Source organism: Neomonachus schauinslandi, chromosome 9, assembly GCF_002201575.2.
Source record: "Neomonachus schauinslandi chromosome 9, ASM220157v2, whole genome shotgun sequence".
In the NCBI taxonomy this organism is placed as follows: Eukaryota; Metazoa; Chordata; class Mammalia; order Carnivora; family Phocidae; genus Neomonachus; species Neomonachus schauinslandi.
In genome coordinates, this window is record NC_058411.1 from 100,715,494 (window position 1) to 100,734,340 (window position 18,847).

Here is an 18,847-nt window from a genome sequence, read left to right on the forward strand (position 1 = left end):
TTGTTTTTGTTTTTTCCCTGTTCATTCACACTTAATAAGGAAAGATCTGTTCAGATCTAGTGTTTGCCAATAATGTGTGGATTTTCTTTGAATTCCCTTACCATGTCCACCTGCCTGAGTGGAACTCCCTTCTCAGATCAACTTAGCAGACAAGGTAATGGGCAACAGCCCTGCTTCTACCTCAGTTTCCAGAATGTGGCAGATTATGTGCTGACTGAGGCACAGTTATCTACTTTTCCTACCGCCTGGTTCTCGGATACCAAATAGAAGAGAAACATTAAAAACCACAATCCCCACATACACTATTCCCAGATTCTTCCTGAATCTGCCTCAATATACAGATCTGAACATCCTCCTCCAGGAGGTCCTTCCCACTTTCTCTCTAGTGTCTATATACTACCACTGGGTGTTGTAGTTACTGAGCAGCGTTAACTGTGAGGAGAGGGGAAACAATACCAGCACAGTCAGGGACCTCTGCTAGAGCTCCCATGTCTCTGAGCCAAGAAGCTAAGAGGATCAGGGAGTTTAAGCCTCTGTACCATTTACAAACCTTGAGTTTCGGTCTTATAAAAAGTAAAGCACAAGCAAGCTAGTATAGCTCCATCAAACTGTCATGGTGAAATTATTCCAAGAATCTCGTAACGGAGGAGTCTAATTTTTCAAAAGTGGGTAAGTTTTTATCTCTTTTATGGGTATTTCAGAGGGAATATAGGAGAGGATAATTCAGCCACTGTTGGCCAATTACCATTTTAAAGCAAAAGTCAATAAAGCTTTTTTAACAAACTGGCATCATCAGACAGTGGAATAGGACACTGTATGAACTTTTCATAATAGGTTATATTTCTACAGAAACAAATGATCTATATTGCTAACACAGGAGCAATTCCTACGCTAGAGAAAGGCTGGTAGGTGAATCCTTAAGACCTTCCCAAAGTTTAAGAGTCTAAGAATAACATATTTGATTAAATTAGCTACCTAAATATTGTTTCAATAAATACTTCATTAAATTTCTTATATGGGATAATTTGTATACTGTCAGGTTCCTTTAATTAAAACATACGGTCTTCATTGGGAAAATATGTTTAAAAAATACGGCCACTATAGTGACATGTTTATTTTCAAAATAAAGTTTTTTTCACTTACCTTTAAAATTCCTTTCTTTAAAAAAAAAAGGGGGGGGGGGGCATATAAAAGATACTTTACTGGGCTCTACTTGGGCAAGATAAAGCAGGCCTATTTTTTAAATTGTAAATAAATTATTTTGACTAACCTAAAATACAGGTATGAACTACTTGCAATCTAAACTCCAAAACCAACTTATTTGGAAAATACTTCCATTTCATTTTTAGTTCAGTAAGGACAAAGATGACTGTGTGAAGCTGGCTTGTATGCTTCCTTCACCACCAGGCAACTCATACAGCACTCATTCACATCACATGATACCTTTAACAGACTGTGTTCTCCAGTATTTGCTGCGTATGTCCAGGTAAGTTTTCTGGTACCAGTAGGATCTGCCCAGGCAAAAAGTCGAGCTTCTCCTGGCACCAAGTACACTTCCTCCTGTGTCCCACTGAAACACAACCACCAGAGGGAAGATGAAAACAGCCAGGCCTTGAGAAACCCAGACCTGTGGTTTACAGAGGAGGGGACAGGCACAAAAATCTTCTAAAATTGCCTTTGTTAATAAACAGAACTCTGCCTAAAAATGTCCAATAAACTAATGGTTTAAAGCTTGAGGGAAGGGAATATTGCCTTTCTGAAATTGCAGTATACTCCAAATTGATGCAGGCAATGGAATTCATTAAAGTAAACAAACTGGTACGTCAGAGCTCACCTGCAGAAAAAACTATAAACAATAAATCCTTTAGCAGCAGTAGAATGTCACTCAGTGCTTAAATTTAGGTTTATTAATCAAATGCAACAGATAAGAAACATGAGTCTCAAAAAAAGCAAAAATTAGGTCCACACTGTTGCTACTCAAAGTGTGATCTATGGAGAAGCAGCAACATTACCTGGAGCTTGCTGAAAGTACAAAATCCTGGGCCCCGCCTAAAACCTACTAAATCAGAATCTGCATTTTAACAAGAGTTCTGGGAGATCTTCCAAATTTATCATTAAAGTTTAAGAAGTATTAGTCCACATAAAAAAAAACTTTCCAGCGAACAACAACAACAAAAAGAACCCAATTAGGTTTCAATCCCATTCTGTACTTTTAAATCTTCCAGTGGATTCAAGCCAGGAGAGTTAAGAACAGGTAAATCTACAAGGCATTATTTTATATAAAATAATTCTATATGTAAAAATAACCTTAGGCATATATAAGATTTTATACATATGTAAAATAATGCCTTGCAGATTTATAATAATAATTCTTGGCAAATATATAATATATATTTTAAGGGTTTAAAACTATCTGTTATGTCATTAAATAATGGTATCATCCAAGCCAAATGACAGCACAAGCAAGAACGACAAAATTCCTATCGTTCCATACTTATATTCAACACCACACTACCTATTCATTGTCCTCTCATTTTATCTTCTACCAGCTCTACTGGGGGAAAAAAAACTTGATAGAGATTTATAGGGAGAGGTTTACTGAGTATTTCCAGATTACAAAAGAATAATAATGCTTAAACAGGTAAATAGGTTCACAGTTCCTTATATGCAATTCCAAAATTTTAAAAGCTCCATACGTCCAAAGATTTTTCTATTAGTGTGGTATCAAAAGTCATTTGGCTAAAAAACCTAATCTGAACTGAGGTGAGATTATTAATAGTTTTGATATATCCCACTTGGTATGAATATTTATAAGTTTCACTGCAGGAATGTTAATGTATTGGACTCTAGAAACTGTCCCAAAACCTGCTGAGGGTATTATAATAAACAGCATGTGTTCCATGTTACCTTTCTAAAATCAGAAAATATGTGGAATGTGAAACAAATCTACCACCCCAAGTGTTTCTTAGAAAGGACTGTGGGCCAGTAAAAAGCAAATGAGATTTCCCATGAATCTTTTTTTTTTCATACCTCTGTTTGTATGTGACGACGTCCTGTGATGTGTGGTTTATCACTAGGGCAGGTGCAGATCCCTCGTGGTAATCAGAAAAGGTTATGACAGTTGAATGCTCAGCAGTGTTTACATCCACCAAGATACCCCCATTCTATTGTAGAAAAAAAAAATTCTGTTTGAGGTATTGGTTTAGCTTGCAATGACATTTGGAATAATCAGTTATGTAGACACAAAAAGTCTGTTTTCTTAAGTTCTTACTGAAAAGCACACTGGTTCTGATCTCTTATAAATATATGTATAGCACCTCACAAATAGATATATTAGCACCCTTAAATGATTACCAGATTTTTTTCCAGTTGAATTCTGTTTTTTTTAATTTAAATTCAATTAGCAGATTTTATAGCATGTTTCAATAAAATATTTCATAGCAAATTTTAAAAATCAAAGACACTGTATTTTAAAACATGAAAACATGATGTACTGTACGGTGACTAACATAATAAAAATAAATAAATAAATAAACAAATAAATAAATAAATAAAACATGAAAACATAATAAAATAATAAATTAAAATAAACCATGCAAACATACCAGCTCTTCTAAGCTCAATAAAGTGCCATTATCCTGTCGGTTATAAAAAAATGGTTTGGAGGATCCTTCACAGCCCACCACTCTCACACAAAGTTTGCCTGACAAATTTTCAGGCCAAAAGGGAAGGCACTAAAAATATAAAAGTTAAGATCAGTCTTAAAACAATACTGGGGTATAAATAAGACAATGGCTAATTAAGTTTTCAATTCTAAATCTGATCATGATACAATTATTACTAAGTTTCTTAAAATATTTCCTCCACATCTCATGTTAAAATTATTAATAATATAAGGCTTATTTATGAAACCAAAGAAACTCCATTGGAAGAACATAGATCTAGTCTGTATGCACTTATAGAATAATTATGAGAAACTAAAGAGCTTACTGATTAAGAATGCCTCAAATATCTTGAATATTTAAAACCTATAATCTTAAAATATCTGCTTTTGCGCATATCCCATTATAATTCCTTAATGCACTATGAATTCGTTCAGTGTTATCTTATCCTAGATAAACTAGAAAGACCATTGAAGGCGGAGAAGAGAACACCACAGACCTTGCTGGAAATCCTAACATTACCTTCCTAACTGTTTGATCTTAATCAAAGCAATACACCTCTCTGAGCCTTATCTATAAAACTGAGGTTTTAGTTCCTAATACAAAATGTCCCTCTGTTATACAATACTAGATAAATTCTATTTCTGAATAAAAATGCTACTATTATCAAACCCACATCAATGATAATGAGCATTTATTTGTTGCCAAGTCTACAGAGATCATTCTAAGAGCCTTGGAAAGCCCATGCCTCTCAGAGCTCTGAATTTGTGTAACTGGAATCCCTCCTCTTAAGCTTCTTGCTAAGTTTTTAAATATATATACAATTTTGTTTTTGAGATGTACAGAAGAATGGTTCTTTCTTTAAGGTCAGCTGGTTTGGTTGAAAACTCAGGCAAATTCAAACGGTAATACTCATCTTTGCACCTGTCCTCTTCCTCACTCTTTCCCTCACTCTCTTCACTCCTAAAATCTTATTGAACCTGCAATGTTTAGTTCAAATCCCACCTCTTCTATGAAACACTCTCTTTCGATCTTGGCCACAATGATGGTGACTTCCAATGACTGTACTGACTTTAAAAAAGTATGAGATTCAATTTCCTTCTCGGTAAAGTGAGGGGGTTGAATTTTAGGAAATTTTCAAGGAAACTTTCAGATACTCTATTCAGAAATTCTAAAACCACCTATAACTTAGCATATATTTTCTTCCATGTGTTAATTTATATGAGTCTTCAGCTCGCCAACAAGATTATATGCTTCTTGAATGCAGAGACATTATCCTATTGAGATAATTCATAGTACATTATCTTTATCTTCTTTTCACAATACACATCCATATGTTCTATACATATAGGAAGAACTAGAGGCTGGGTGTTAGCCCTCTAGACTGGTTAGTGATAAATATTACCAGTACTTTTATTCTTCTTTTTTTAACATGTGTTTACAGTGCAAAAGAAAAGTCAAAGTTGGCCATCATATTTTAATACACAAATATTGTAGCAAAATGGGTATAACAAAGAAGTATATGCAATTCTTATTTATATGTCATATTTATTTGTACGTTTTAGGAGCCAGTTATAGTAAAGGAAAATTTTACCTCTGAAGAAGCAATATAGTTCCACTTATTAGTTGGCATTGAGCCATCAGATGCAATTTCGCCAACTTCTAGTTCTAATGATGACTTGTTTGCAATGGTACAAAAGGGAGTCAGAGTAATTATTCGTGTAAGATTAAAACTACTCATTTTGATGCTAACACCAACCTGTGTAAAGGAACAAACAAGTTTATCATTTCCCAGTACTTTATATAGATTCTTTGAAAGGTACACACACATATCGCATTCATACACGGATTTCTTAAAATACTTTAAAATAACGCTTGTTAAATAAAGTAACTAATATAAGCCATATTCAACTACTGATTATCTTCTCACTAAGAAAAAGTTTTGGTTAATTTGGCTCCATCAGAAATCAATTCAAGAAATATCAAGTGGTAATCTAACTAATGATGACTCATAATATTTATTTTATTTGTATTCATTTTTTAACATTCCAAACATAAATTGTTTTATAATTAGTGGAGAGGCTCAAGTTTTGCTGTTTTATCATCACTCTGTTAATGAACTAAGATGAAAATTTCAAAGTGGCAATAAAACAGGTCCACTGGCATCAGATTACTCAAATTTTCATAATCAAATTTAATATTTAAGAAACATTTGGCAGAGAACAGTATGGAATGAGGATTCAACTTACTGTCTTAAACTTTTTATAAATTCAGGTTATGTCCTGATACTAGTGGCCACAGAAATTTATAGAGATAACAGTCCTTTACATAATACTTAGAATTCAAATTTCTGTACCCCTTAGAATCTAGCTGGTTTACTGAACCAAAGAAAATGTGAATGAAGTCAGAGGTAAGTAAGCAAGCGGAATCTTACCAGGTACTCCATATTGCTGGCAGGACACTTCACACACCCATAACTTCCCACTGTATCCAATGAAAAACCACTGGACCAGGCACTAGTTGAAATTTTTAATTGTACCTACACCAGAGAACACATAACCATCATATAAGAAACCTAAAAGACTATATTAATATTTTATTTGAGGGAAAGTTGTTAGGCCACTAGAAATTTATTTAGTAACATGGGACACAGAAAAAAAAATAATCAAAGCCATACTGCCAATGGGTCATAGAACCACAGATATTCTAGAGGCCAGGAGAATAAAAGCAGAGCTCTGATCTTCCCATTCACCTATGCAATGAGTTTAGTGAATTTAAAGATGTACACCAATGAGACCCTTTGTTGTTTAAAAAAAAAACTATAATGTAAACTGACATTTTTCCAGTGTTACACTTAAGATATTGAGCTAACTAACAAATTCTTAAAGTTTTTAAAACATAGAGAATTTATGTCTTTATTCAGCAAACGTTAAATGAAAGGCATCATGATCAGCAGAATGGAAGAAAACAGGACACGGTTCCTGTTTAATGAGCTCCAACTAAACAAGGAGATGGGAAACACATACTAATAATTATGATGTAAGACTCAAGGTGATTAATGGCTACATGAGTGGTACAAAATGCTATCAAGGTGAGAAGGTAAAAAGTTTACTTCTAGCTATGAGAGTTAGATAAAAGTTTTAAAGAAGAGATCTAATTGTGCTCCTCAATCTACCCAACTAGATTATAAAAAGCCTGAGGACAACCAGAGGTAAGAGACATAAACAGGTAATTACAACGCTATGGATTAATCGATACTTTAAGACAGTGGTTTTCGAAATGTGGTGGCTGGACCAGCACCATCAACACCACCTGGGAATCTGTTAGAAATGCAATATTCAGACCCTACCCAGACCTACTGACTCAAATAGGGACACAACCCAGAAATGTGTATGAAAAGTCCTCTAGGTGATTCTAATCTGAAATTTGAGAACCACTGCTCTAAGAGGACATGGATGTAATACCTAGCGCCATTTTAGACAGTTAGAAATCCTTCACACATGTCAGGCCTGAGCACAATGACAGCGAAAGAATGAAAAGCAGGTAACCAGAAAAGATGTGGCAGACAGGGAAACAAGAGGGGAAGAGGCATTCTAGCAGAGGGTGCAGCACAGACAAAGGCCTAGCAGTGACTTGGGACAATGTGTGATAAGCAATTCCAAGACAGGAATCTACAAAGGAAAGAAGGGACCAGAGCACAAAAGACCAGGGTTAGGCACTAGGTTCTCTCTCAGAGGCCTGGCTTAGTGCTTCATACCTAGGTGGGCTCGGTTAACAGAAGCCAAATCAAACTCTTCCACCTTCTGAAATGCTATTTCATCACTGGTAAACTACCTAAAATCAAGATTTCTACCTGACACTACTAAAAGAACAGAAGTAATTCTAAAGGCCATGGAGAAAAGGGCAATTCAGCTTTGGGAAACTCTTGCTAGTCCTAACATCTCACTTGATGTATTCCTGAAAAGTCTCCTTGGACCTACTTCATACCAGTGGCACTTTGCAAACTGTTAAGAATGGATTTAAGGAAGGCTTAAATGACTCACGAGTTTCCAGATTAGGAATTTATCTATTTTAAATTGTTATGTCAACCAAAACACACCTTATTTTTACTAAAAATGTTCTTCTTCTTGAAAGAGAATAAAATAATATCCCTGAAATCAGCTGGATGTTTCACATGAATGTCTTCCGAACGATACTGGAGAACCCGAGAAGTCTTGTTGATCAGCCAGTAGGGACTAAAGACAGATAGCACCATCCGGCTGCCAATTCGTTTGACATGTACTGACAAGTCAATTGACATCATTTCTGTGGAGTCAGAGGAAAAACATACAAGAAAGAATTCGGGAAGTGTATCACATAGACGGAAATGTCCATTCCAGTTTCTGCCCTGATATTTCATCAGAACCAATTCCATTATTTCTCCACTGATTCTTGAATGTAGAACATCAGCAGCACTGCCTTCTGTGAGCTCATGAGTTTCTGCTGTTCCCTAAAGGCAAACAAACAAAAACTAAATTTGCTTAGTGATTTTTTAAAAACCTCTTCAATAGCAACATCCATATTTTATGAAAATGCTAATAAATAACCTACCAGATTCAGATTAACTGACAAGTGTTCAGTGAAGTATGTTTACAAATTATGAATGTCCAATAACCACTAACAACTAAAAAGAAAACACTGTATCATAGCCAAAAGCAGAAACTGTCTTTTGGCCATGAGTAAGTAGGCCAATGGCCATAAGTTTTGAAAAAAAAGTCAGATCTATGCCAAGAATAAAAGGAATGCTGGCTGTTGTCTATGTCATTAGATGAGCCACTTAAGTGCCTGGGCTTCAGCTTCATCTGCTATTCACACACTATGCCTAGTGGTTCCCACATAAAGAGAAGGAAAGTGATATCAAACTATTCTGACAAGCTATCTAAGTAAGGTAGAATTATTTTTGAAATGAATAATAGCCACATAATAAATCAGGCTTTCTTTTTGAAAGCTTCTCTTGCATAAGTACTATTTAGTTCATTTAATTCATTTTAGTCTTTACACCTCAGGGATGACTCATTGTCAGATGAAGAAAAGAAATAATTTAGGTTCCAACACTTTCCAGACTTTTGTATTTTAAAATGTTGTGGCATGAAAATCTAAAAATATTTACCATACATCATTACTAAAAAATGTTCCCTGTTACTTCTTAGACAAATTATTTTAAGTTCAACAGAAACCTGGATCAAATAATCATACTATTAACTTTAAAATTAATTTTAGAATAAAGTAAGATGAAGTATTTCCCCACTGGCTTTTTTCTATCCCTTAGCTAATGGAATTTTACTTAATTAATAGAGATTATTATGGTTCTTAACTCATAGCAGATGCAACAGAGTTCAGTGGAAGGGAGCAAAAGAGCCAAATTGCCTAGGTTCAAATCCCAGCTCTACAACTTACTAGCTGTGGGTTCTTGGGCCTGTTACTTAAACCTTCTGTGACTCAGTTTCTTCATCTGCAAAATGGGCCTAATAATAATAATAGTACCTACTTCAGAAGGTTATTGCAAGGATTAAATATGTTAAAACATGTAAAGCACATGGCACAGTGATTATATGCTTAATGCTGTATCAGTTTTTCTGTTATTAATATTAAAGTATGCTATGGAAAATACTGACCTCAACTAAAAACACAGTAAAAAACAAAACAAAACAGAATTCACTCTGCAATAATAAAGGTCAAACAAAATACAAGAGACATACTTCGAGTAAGTATCTTAGAGAATATGGGAGAAGGTTCCGCAAAGTGAGGGTAGGATAAAGATGAATAATGTAAGCCGGATCCCAGTCTTCCTCATGGGTACATATATAGCTTAATTCATCAGGCAGAGCAACTGTATTGACAATGAGAGGTAAGAAGTTGACTTCTACTGATGGACACTGCAGCATGCATCTGACTTCCCTGCTCCTGTGAAGTTCTTCCTTCCAAGAAATATAAGTGGTGGATTCTTTGTACTGATTCTCTAAGATACCAGCTGGCTGAATAAACAACTGACATCTAGAGAAAAAAGAAAACAGAGTGGGGAAAAAAGTTTTTATCAAAAACTTAAGAAAAAGAATCTCATTAAATCTTCTTGGTAACACTACAAGGTAAATACTATTATTCTAATTTTTACAGATGAGGAAAACAAGGCTATGAAAGGTTAAGAAACTTGCCCAAAGTCATACAGCTAACCCATGGAGGAACTTTCTGGAAAAAAAAAAAATCTTAAACAGTGACAAGTCAGAAAAAATAGTCACTTCAAATATAAAGGCAATCTAATAAAGACAGCTTTCAGAAAATTCTAAAACATTGAATATACAATAAGAGATTTTCATCTGGTAAATTCAGTGATTAAATAAATATATTTATATATGTCTTAAAGCTGGCTTTTACATATTTTAGATAATGAAAATCGAAGGTTATTTTTTCTAGAATATAGATCCCAATTCATAGAATTAAAAATATGTATTGTGAACCTTTTAAAACTTAGTATATTCAAAGAAGTATGTACCTATATGAATCTAAAGGAACATGGAACTCCTCTTCAGGTCTGGCTACTCCAATGCGCTCCAATAGCTTAACATTCTTAACAGATTTATAGATGATGAATGCAATAGAGAAATGGTTTTTAATCTGTTAGGTAAAAAGACATACAAGTTGTTTAAAAAGATATAGATGCTTGAAAGAAAAGTGTGAGCTGCGCATAGTGACTTTTTGATCTAAAAAGTTTCAAACCCAGTATTAGAAGATATTTTTAGAGATAATTGAAACATTTTCGGATATTTAAAGGTTATATGTGAGAAACTTGATGTTTAAGGGGCAGTTGAAAATTTCTAGGATATTCACATGCTCTGTCCTCTATGTTCATTGTTAGTGTATAATATAGATTAATTTTGAAGAGTTCAGCCATAATATTTTCCCCATTAAAACCTTTTTTCAATGCACCATGAGAAAACAGGAAAGGATAGCAAAGGAAACATGAGGAAAAGTACTACAACTCTCTTTCCTTAACTACAATATAGGCTAGAGTTAATAGCAAACTGAGAGATAACAATGGCCAAAAATGGAAATCCTTTCATTTTATATCTGATGTTTTAAGTAGGAAGAAATGTTCTTTTGATGACCATATAATGAAACCTGTAATAATGCACAGAAGAAAAATGGATAAAGTCTTAAAGGTAGAAAAGATTAAGATACTAAAATTTTTTTCTGGGGAGATCATTCCAATATTCCTTCACACATACTTGAAAAAGACAGTCCCAAGTGATATACAAAGAGAATGGAATGTTATCCTATCTGACAACCAGCTATAATTATTAATACTCCCAGTTCTAAATCTTTAAAGAAATAGACAAAAAGTTTCATTAATTTCAAACCTAGACCACAACAAAAATGGGCTTTCAAATAACAAGACTGTTTAATCAGACATTTAAAATGAAGACTATTACAAAAGTAGGTTGGATTGGAAATAGCAGCCAGTTTAATCTATAATTCATTTCTGAATAATCAGTATGGACCTAATGTTTTACCATTTTCCTATATTCAGCTAAATGACTGAATACTTCTTGTTTTACTTGAAGGGACACAATTCACTTTAGTGCATTACCTGCAGAGGAGAGCGAAGGGTAATTACTTTACTCCCTTCAGTTGCATCAATTTGTACCAAGACTGAGTCAGAACGACTGGCATTGGGATTCTGTACATTATACAATCGTCTTCCGGATCTGGCAACAGGAACTTTTGCTACTTCTGTATATCCATGAGGTACTAAGGCAGAACATAAGTGAGAAGCATTCCAAATGTTAATTTACCTGTATTTCTCTAAGACAGAGTACTTCTTAGCAATTTAAAATAATGACAAGAGTGTTCTTCTTTATGACTAAAACTGATGACTACACAAAATGCTTTTTTAAGACATAGGAACTAACAAAGAAAGGAAACTAAAGAAACTATAATTTAAAAAAAAAAGAAAAGAAACTAGTTATAAAATTTTTTGACCCAAAACAATTTCTCTTGGGGTTTTAAGTTGTATTAAAACCAAGAAACAGGGTCGCCTGGGTGGCTCAGTTGGTTAAGCATCTGACTCTTGATTTCAGCTCAGGTCATGATCTCAGGGACCTAGGATTAAGCCCTGCGTCAGGCTCCATCCTCAGCAGGGATTCTCTCTCTCTGCCTCTCCCCCCCCCCCCCCCCACTCTCTCTCTCAAAATAAATAAATAAATCTTTAAAAACAAAACAAAACAAAACAAAACCAAGAAACAGATTCTTAACCCTACAGAACAAACTGATGGTTACCAGCGGGGAGAGGGGTGGGGGGGATGGGTGAAATGGATGATGGGGATTAAGAAGTGCACTTGTGATGAGTACCAGTATATGGAAGTGCTGAATCACTATATTGTACACCTGAAACTAGTATTACCCTGTATGTTAACTAATTAGAATTAAAATTAAAACTTTTAAGAAATGTATTAAACAAAATCCAACCTGTTCCTTATTCTTTCAACTATATAGCAATAACACCTTTTCTTTGTATTGGTGATAATTACTGTCAATATTTTAGGACTTCTGAATATAGTTAATTTTCCTCTCCTCATTGAACACACATTCTTTTTGAAGCACACTACATATTGTAGAATTTAAGGGCACAGAAATCTAGTTTTCTAAGGTAAATCTTTTTTTTAAAGATTTATTTATTTTAGAGAGAGAGAGCATATGTGCACGTGCATGTGTTTAATCAGACATTTAAAATGAAGACTATTACAAAAGCAAGTTGGATGTGTGTTAGTGGGGGTAGGGGCAGAAGGAGAGAAAGCATCTCAAGCAGACTCTGAGCTGAGTGCTGAGCTGGATGCAGGGCTCAATCCCACAACCCCAAGATCATGATCGAAGGCAATTCTTTATTTTAATTTTTTGAAACTTTTTAAAGATTTTTATTTATTTATTTGAGAGTGACTGGGAGAGAGAGACAGAGAGAATGCTAGCGAGAGAGCAAGAGCTAGCATGAAGAGGGAGGGGCAAAGGGAGAGGGAGAAGCAGCCTCCCCGCTGAGCAGGGAGCCCAACATGGGGCTCCATCCCAGGACCCCGGGATCATGACCTGACCCGAAGGCAGACGCTTCAGTGCCTGAGCCACCCAGGTGCCCCTCTAAGGTAATTCTTAATCAAATTTAATTTTCTCAAGTTTAGAGGAAGAAAACGAGACAAGAGTTTATCAATTATTTGCTTCAAGCCTTTACAAATGTTGTTTCCCATGGTATCTGCAGCAATATCTTCATATTTTATCAAAAATAAGTCCCACACCTACAATTCCAAATATGCCCTTAAAATAAAATAAATATAGCATACCAAAGCTTAGAGTGAAGAAGGAGCTTTCTTGACGGCTCAATATAGCTAATTTTCCTTGACGTGAAGATTCCATGCTAGCATATTCCAATTCCAAATTCTGACCAGCATCAACATCATAAACACCACTTTTCTCAAGGAAGCCTATTACTCTAAGATTATGATTGGGCTGCACCTTAATGGGAACACCTACAGCATTTTTTACTGTAAAAGGAGCCCTATCTTTTAAAGAGTAGTCAAAAGTAGAAGCAGTGCCCTCTGAAAAACCCTGAAAAGGAACATAACATCACAATAAAATTTTTGCAAAATGCAATTTTTTTCCCAAAATTAAACAAGACTATACATTTTTAAGAAATTAATTTTGATGACAAACATCAATAATCCATACAAGTTTCAATTTAAAATCCCATTTGTAAGATTCCAAGTAAAAACCAAACATACTTTGGCTAAATTGTTGAAAACATTAAGGCAACTTTTGGATATTGTTATATTCATTGTATCTCCTGAAGAAATACAAACTGCTGTTTGTGGCTCAGGAAGAAAAATAAAATCATCGCCTGGCATTAAACTTCTATCCTGGACTGGATTCTTCTTTACCTATGATGATAAATAACAGAACACATTTAAGTTATTAGTCAGTTAATAAAATTTAAAAACTCTCAAAGAGTTAAATTCTCCTAAACTGGTCACTTTGTATTAAAACTCCTCAAATGTTTCATTTTCAAAAATAATCATTCTTCACTTAGATTTAGCACAGATCAGCAATCTTTCTTTCAGTGTATAGTCAGTACATGGGGTAATGTTTAGAATCGTGCCACGAAAGCACTCAAAGTCAGCTACGATATTTGTCTCTTGTGCATTCCCCAGAACAAGCTATTGACCCAGTGACACCTGACTAGTCAGTCCTTATGTGTTGATGAGGAATCTAAGACGACCCTAAAGTCTAAACTGATCCTTATTGGAGGTAATGTGGAATTCCTTCTACTTTTTACTGTTAACACCTATAAAAAATATGGTAAGCTTTCAACCAGCCATCAGATTCCATCATAGTTTTTGTTCTAATAGAGCTCAAAAACCTTAAAAAAAATTACTTGTTAGCCTGTCTGGGCCAGAGACAGTAGGTCAGAAATATTACTACTTCACTGAGAGGAAACTGGGACACAGGTTAAGTGACTTCTCATCTTTAAAATAAGAATCTGCTGAGTCGATTTCAGTGCCTCACACTTCAGTCAGGCTACCTCAGAAAGTTGTGTTGTGATCATTTGTTAAGGGTATATAACTCACGTTCCTTTTAGTCTAGAAAAATGTGCTTTGGTATCTAGGATTCTGAAGTGCTCTCAAGAAATACCATAAAGAGATAACACAAAAAAATCATGAACTAGAATTCAAGTTTTCTCAAATTTTTTAGTCTCTTAAAACCAAGGAGGATCTCAAAAAGCTTCATTTATATGGATTATACCTATCACGTGAACTCTATTAGAAACTAAAACTGAGAAAACTTTATTCATTTAAAAATAATTATATGTTGAATAATATTTATTCATATTCAACATAAATAATTATATGTTGAATATTTTTAATATTATTATTATATTATATATTATATTATATATTACTATATATAAATATATAATTTTAATATTATTTTTAATTATAAAATTATAAAAATTAATATTTTAATGAAAGATAACTACTAAAGTTATCTTTAATAGTAAAAAGAGGGGCACTTACAAATCTCTCTAGTGCCTGCCTTAAGAGAAGACAGGTGGATTCTCATTTCTGCCTCAGTATTCATTCTGTTGCAATATCACAGTCTCTGGAAAATTCCATCGTATACTCATGAGAGAATGAGAATAAAAATGACATATAATGTCTGAGTATTATTGAAAATAGTTCTGATCCCATGAACGCCCTGAAAGGGACTCCAGAATCCTAGACCACATCTTGAGAATCACTGAACTAAAAAATGTAAGTGAATGCCCTTAGTGCAGTTCAACATAAAGATATTTTATGGTTTCCTTACATTAAGGCTTAAATTCCATTGTCTCTTCCCCTCCACTCTCTCAATCAGTGGCTCCCAAACAGCATGGGTCTCATTGTAATAGTGAACCTGGAAAGGCACAGAATTATAATAACAGAGTCTTTCAACTTTAACCACATATTTCTATAACCAGTAGGAAAAAATATTATGTAATTAATGTATATGTCAATCATCATTTTAACATGCCTAAAGACAGAAAGAATATCTCTAAAGAGGGTGCATTTTCCTTTTCTTTCTTACTTTACTGCCATAAACAAATTGTTTAACAAAAAAAATCTTTAAAAAATAATGATCAACTAAATACTACTACACATCAACAAGTTAAACGTTAGAATGTGTTATCTATTCATATATAAACACTTGCTGCGGCCATGCACAAACAAGAAAAGCTCACATCTTAATCCTGCAACTGTACTTTTGAGAAGGTGGCTCTGGAAGTACTAAATGCTGTGGTCATACCTCTAATGTCATGTCAGCAGTAGCAGCCATAAGGGAAGTCCAATTTTTAATGTTTCCTGAAAACTTAGACTCCGCCAGTAATAAAGGTACAGTTCGATGCCCAAGGCCACATTCTAAGGTAACCTGAACCGACTCTACAACAACAGCACACTTTTCCTCTACTGATGGATGTTGAAAGTCTTTGAAATTTTCTGTTATTTCTCTTGCCAGGTCAACACCAAGAAACCAAGAGTTATAATCACTAATAGGTTTGACACCCCAAAGGTTTTCTGTTTCCTTAGATGTATCTTTGGATTCATCTTCTTTTGTCTTTGGAGACATAGCAGCCATGATTGTCATCACAGTATTCAGAATTATGGGCGAAATCTTTAAAAAAGCAAGCAGAAAAATTTTAAGAATAAATTATTTCTCAGATGAGAAGAATACATAACATGAAAATTTAAAAATGAATTAAATATAGGTAAATATTAAATATATTACATTCATACCTAAGGAAAACCAAAGGGAATACACAAAATCATATGTCAAGACAACTAACCTCATAACAATGATTTCTGCCCAGGTTATTCTGGAATTAAGTAATTAACGTTATATGTCAACGGTCAAAACCTAAAATTAAAATTGATCAATTCAGAGTAAAATAGTGTTATGCAAACAGAAAAATGTAGAAGTATAACTGAATTTTTCATTTTTCAAGCTGCTGCATTAACTAAGCCAAAGCGTATGATCCTCATCAAGGTATATACATACATGGTTTTCATTTGTCTTACTGATACAAACAGCCTATGAATCACCACAGATCCCCTAACACTTAGCCCAAGATTTGCAAAATCTACCTCTTACTATCTTTGTATAGCATCTTTGCTCACCTCCTCATTCCTATCACTGTGCCTTAGTTCTACACTGACAATGTCCTCTAGGTCCAGTCAGCACCCTCATGGCCCACCCTCCACACTTCCACCAGCATTATTTTTCTAAAACCCAAACTTGGGCATGCCATTCCTATGCCTAAAATCTTCAACTTCCCCTAATTTTAAGGATAAAGTTCAAACTTCTCTTTAGCTTAGGACACAAAGGCCTTTGTGATCTGATGCCTAATCAATTAGCTAGCAAGGGTTTCCCAAAGTTTGAGCAATACTGGGTTAAATAAGTTAAGTGGATTCCTATACTGTTCAGTTCTCACAATCTCTACTTGTTTAATATGCTAAGAATATATGATTACAACACCAAAAGAAGGATCTGGTATGTACCTCTTCCCAAACTTACCTGTCAACTAAGTCACTTTTTCGTTCTTGCCTTTATTAATGTCACCTATAATTAGTGCTCTCAATCTTACAACTCCACCACACCCTTCTCTCCAGCCACGTGGGATCACCCCTCTAAGCCTGTAAAGGGTTTTTCATACCTCTGCTTTTGTGCATATTGTCGGTACTGTCTTGATAATCCTCATCCTCCCTCTCCATCTAACCTTCATCAGATTTTCAAAACTTAGTTCAAGCAGCCCCACTTCAAGGCAGCTTACCCTGATGTCCTGGTCTGAGTTAGAGGCCCTTTGTCTGTGCTCCCAAAAGCATATTGTGCATGCCTCTACCTCTGAAAGCTGGACTCACTGATTTGCTTCTTAATATGTCCTTAAGTTTTTTGAAGGTAGGGACTATGTATCCCCAATGCCTTGAACAGGACATTTTAGTAAGAGCTCAAAAAGTGTTAGCTGAATAAACAAACTGATATACAAAGAAAGACAATCCTCCCATACTTTTAAGTTTTTAAAAAAGTAAATCTGTTAACAAAATACAATCTAGAACTACCTAGTACTTTAAAATATTGAGAGAAAACTACATTGTTATTTGTATGGTAATTCAAATGACATTAGTTTGAGCCTTGGTTTAATCACTATTGGCTATTTTATAGTAAAGCTACTATCAGAACCTCAATTTTGTGTCCTTTGGACAGAGAGAGAAATAGATTTTGGAAAGTATTCTAAATCTTCCATTTCTAACCAATCATGAGGTCATATTTAAAAAATACAAATGCCACTGGAGAAGAGAGAGTTTTTTTTTCAATACTTCAAATCTAAGAGATTTAAAAAAAAAGCAAATCCTAATAACTTATTTCTAGCATTTATCTGTCATAAATATTTTATAAGACAAATAAAACATTTAATTACATAATTATTAAATTCAAATTATATCTCAAATAAAAACCTAAAAATAACTTATGACAAATAATAGCAACTTCATTTTTCCATCCCTCCTTCCCCTTCTCTTCCCACCCTATCTCTGTTGTCCCCCAATCTCCCCAACACACATACATGCAAAAATAATAGACAAAAACTATACTGATCATTTGTAGATATTTAAAAGTACTCTTTTAAAAAAGAAATAAATATTTGCTTTAAAGAAAAATGCATTTTAACGTTAGTGGTATTTACTGTTTGAGTATGTGAGGTGACTAGCATAATGCTGTAGTTACAAGAGAGATCAAAAGATATTGTTAGAAAAATAAGAATTTTTACCCAAATAACATGATAGGCACTAACCTTAATTATAAATTCTTCAACCATAATACTTATATTTTGTTTTCCTGAGGCCCACATACATTTTTCCATAAATAAAGAACAGGGCTGTAAGACCTAAAAACAGATAAATCAAATTCACATTTCCTTAGTAATAGATCTGTTTATACACACACACACACACACACACACACACATAAAATACACACAAGAATATGTCTTACTTAACTGGAGATCTTTAACTATAGCCTACTACTAAAAGCAAAATGTAAATTAAACTAGCTGAGAATTTCTTGTGAGGGCTCTTCTGAACTATGACAAATCTGTTAACATTGGAAAAGGATTTTAAGCAGTTCTGATCAATTCCTCTATGTCAAATTCTTAAGTAATGATGCACACTTACTAATAGAAGTTTAAAATGTTTCCTTTCACTAAAATACGTTTTAATGATGCCCTCTGTAAAACATGCATTTAAAATATCTGTAAAAATGAGGTAAAGACTATGTTAAAGTATTATATTCACAAAGAAGTCTATGAGGAAATTAAACTGCTATTTCATTGTAATTTTTATGACTACTAAATCACCTGAAACTTATTTTAAACAAGGAGTCCTGTTAACACCTTAAAAAAAGACTGTGGTAAGATAGGTAATGAACAGTTTCCATATGATCAACAAGAGGTCAGTCTTGAATATCAGCTAAGGTCCTTTTAAGAACAAATTTCAAATCTTCAAATCCAACGATGTATTAAAACTATGAAGCTTATATTTATATACATATATCATCAAGGAAATAAACTAACCTTGCACCTG

General features: G+C 34.2%; 1 protein-coding gene across 1 annotated transcript in view; it reads right to left on the reverse strand.

The window, feature by feature from the left end:
* VPS13C (vacuolar protein sorting 13 homolog C) overlaps positions 1-18,847 on the reverse strand; it is a 176,373-nt gene that overhangs the window by 38,397 nt on the left and 119,129 nt on the right. Inside the window, 14 exon segments of the mRNA XM_044918118.1 lie at positions 1,444-1,570; positions 3,031-3,164; positions 3,606-3,734; positions 5,257-5,421; positions 6,097-6,201; positions 7,762-8,151; positions 9,401-9,695; positions 10,192-10,313; positions 11,287-11,447; positions 13,025-13,289; positions 13,463-13,618; positions 15,045-15,131; positions 15,522-15,887; positions 18,061-18,153. Coding sequence (XP_044774053.1) covers positions 1,444-1,570; positions 3,031-3,164; positions 3,606-3,734; positions 5,257-5,421; positions 6,097-6,201; positions 7,762-8,151; positions 9,401-9,695; positions 10,192-10,313; positions 11,287-11,447; positions 13,025-13,289; positions 13,463-13,618; positions 15,045-15,131; positions 15,522-15,887; positions 18,061-18,153 — 2,595 coding nt within the window.